This window comes from Mycetomoellerius zeteki, unplaced genomic scaffold (genome assembly GCF_001594055.1).
Source record: "Mycetomoellerius zeteki isolate Tzet28-1 unplaced genomic scaffold, Tzet1.0 scaffold653, whole genome shotgun sequence".
In the NCBI taxonomy this organism is placed as follows: Eukaryota; Metazoa; Arthropoda; class Insecta; order Hymenoptera; family Formicidae; genus Mycetomoellerius; species Mycetomoellerius zeteki.
In genome coordinates this window covers 171,426-174,619 of record NW_017257668.1, presented here as the reverse complement: position 1 = coordinate 174,619, position 3,194 = coordinate 171,426, and the positions used below count along the sequence as shown (strand labels likewise).

Genomic DNA, 3,194 nt, shown 5'->3' with positions numbered 1-3,194 from the left:
ACATACCTTTAGAAATATTTAGTGAATACCAAACGGTATTACCAACGGTAATAACTATCTACTAAATATTTCTAAAAGTTTAGTTATATTAACAAAATTATGTTTAGTTATATTAACCAAACATTTAATTGGCATTATTTCACTAAATAAGGTTTGGTAACTGTTACCAAACTTTTTTTTTTCAGTGTTTTATATAAATAAATTTAATAAAAACAAATCTAACTCTAATAAAAGTTACTGTTTTTCTTACAACCTTAGATGCGTCCAGAAATCCTCGCAGAAAAGGCTAAGTACAAAGGTTTAAATATTATTGCAATGAATTAATAAAAATACATATTTTGCTGTTAAAGTTTGGCCAGTATTTTGACGAACAGTTTTGCGACATTCTATTTCGTGTTATTAGGATTTGCTGTGGTTTTGATGAGTCTCTCTTTCCTTAATGTAAGCGTAAATGCAATTATTGCGAAAAAAAGAACACAATATCATTTATTTGAAAAAGGTTAATTATTATTATGATATACAAAGCATATAAAACTACAAAAGATATAGTAGATAAGATAATTAATAAATAATGTTCGATTCAAGTTTTATAATGCAGTAATATCCCTGGAGAAAGTGGACTTATTGGTATTTGGCAGCATTATATCGATAGAGTTATATTATATATTTTTGGGAAATTATGTTGGACAAAACGTCATAGATAGCAGCATTGGCATTTGTCAAGCAACGTAAGTATTAGATATATTTTTTAATTTTATAATATTTTTTATACATTTATAAGGTAACTCCGGTATATACGCCGTACCTATCAAAAACTTAATTTATTAAGTATTATTTACTATGTTTAAAGGAAACGAACTATATCAGTAAAAACTTTGTACTGTCGACTACTATGAAAAAAATATTAGAAATCCGAAATATATGGTATATTTATTTTTCGTATTAAGAAATGAACTTTTTAAAATCCTTGCATTTTTACCGTATATCCTATAGGGATGGGATATATGGCTACTCATAGAGGGAGAGGGGGGTATGTACGACTCATGAAAAATTTACAAATAATGCTTATAAATAAGACGTAAAATGACACAATAACTTATAAAATGCGTTTATAAAGTATTATTAAGAAATAAAAATAATAAATGTGTATATGAAGTAATAAATAATAATTACAATCTTCCTACATACCTATATTACAATCCATGGTTCCATTACGGTTTTATATCTGGGCCAACGTCGGATACCAACTTCCGACTGTCGGCCCAGTACTGGCTATAACGTCGCGTCCAGATCTTATCCAAATGATAAGATCGGCCTAACGTTGAATACTAGTGTTGGGCCGACATTGGTAACCGACGTCGACCCAAGGTTGAATGCCGATGTCGAGCCCACATTGGAAGTCGATTCAATGTTAAAATGCCAGTGTTGGGCCGACACTACTCATTAACATCGGCCCAATGTTGCATGCCAGTGTTGAGCCGACACTGGTGCAATATTCGTAAAAAAAATATTTTTTTAATTAAAGATATTTTATATACAAGATGTTTATAAGTGTATGGTGAGATTTTACCTCTCTTAAATTAGAAATTTAAATTATTTTCGAAAAACATACCTTGAGAGATTTGAACTTACAAACCTAGGACCTCTGGATCATGAGTCTCTTGCCTTACGTGCTACACCATTTCTTTAACTGAATTATGTTACTTATTACCTATTGAGGTTTGTTGAATCTTGCCCGATGTTGAACGTTGGGCTGACGTTAGCGATATCACGGCAAACTGACTGTCTTTAATCAGTCACGCGATTTTGGCCCAGGCTACATTAGTTGATTCTTACTCAATGACGATTCTTGGCCATTGTCGGGCAAGCGTTGGCAATATGTTGGTAACCGATTGTTACGCCAATCATGGCGCGACAGCGTGCCAAACTATGTTACCGACTCTTACTTAATGATGACTCTCGGGCCAACGTTGGCAGTATGTCGGTAACCGGTGATTACAACAATTACGACGCGACGTCGGCCTAGACTATATTAGTCGACTCTTATTTGAAGACAACTTTAGGCTACCGTTGGGCCAGAATTGGGCCAACGTACGTTGACAGTATATCGGCAATCGGTTGTCATGACAATCACGGCGAGACGTCGACCCAGGCTAAGTCAGCCGACTCTTATCTAAAGACAACCTGTTGCCAACATTTGGTCGAGTGTCGACATTAAGTAAGAGTCGGTTAATGTAACTTGGCTCTACATCGCACCATGTTCGATTAATGATAGGCAGTTTGCCGTGATATTGCCAACGTCGGCCCATTGTTCAATATCGGGCAAGAGTCGGCAAATCTTACCTGGGTTAAGTGTTATGACATGAGGTACATATTTCATGTAATGTACTCGTATTTATTGCATTTAGTGCATTGAATTCAATCTGCGTACTTTGTATGCTTTGAGCATAAATCCCGTCCGCTAAAATACCGTATATTCCAAACAGGTGGGATACAAGACAACAAACTAAACAAAGAATACGAAAGCAAAGCACTTGTATTTTGCTATAAAGCATGCTTTACTATTCCTCTACACCCCACATAGGAATGCCAGTCGTTTTCAATAGCGCCAATGTTTGGCCCAATACATAGTAACCAATAATTGGCCAATACTTGGTATTCTATTATGGACTGTATCTGGCATATGACTGGGTAAATTGATTGGCACTTTGCAATAGCGCCAATGCTTGGCCCAATATATAGCAATCAATTATTGGCCGATACTTGGTACCTTGTTCTGGGCCATGTCTGGCATATGACTGAGTACCATTGATTTCCGTAGTTTTGTCTGTTATACTTAATTTGTCGTGCAATAATTATATTGAGTTCTTATTAAATATGTCACAAAATTATTACAGACAAAAAAGAAAATTAAAACAATTAAAACTTAACAATGATGAGTGTATCAATAATATTGAAAAAAGTGACATAAACAATCACAGTGAAATTAATATTGACATTGGGAACAGTGTAAATGAGATTATGTTAGATCACAATGAAGAAAGTATTAATTTAAAAGGAGATAATTGTGATTCTACAAGCCCTTGTGATGCTATTGCCCATGTTCTTTCTTAGTTCTTTTGATTTATAAGGAGTCTTAGTTAGTTTGATTTGTTATACAAGATTCTATAAGCATTGTTAATTGTGATTCTATA

General features: G+C 34.2%; 1 protein-coding gene across 1 annotated transcript in view; it reads left to right on the top strand.

Moving 5' to 3' along the window:
• Positions 1-420: 420 nt before the first annotated feature.
• Positions 421-3,194, top strand: part of LOC108728863 (odorant receptor 85b-like) — a 4,299-nt gene continuing 1,525 nt past the window's right edge. The window contains exons 1-2 of the mRNA XM_018457656.1: positions 421-441; positions 586-728. Coding sequence (XP_018313158.1) covers positions 421-441; positions 586-728 — 164 coding nt within the window. The remainder of the gene's footprint in view (positions 442-585; positions 729-3,194) is intronic.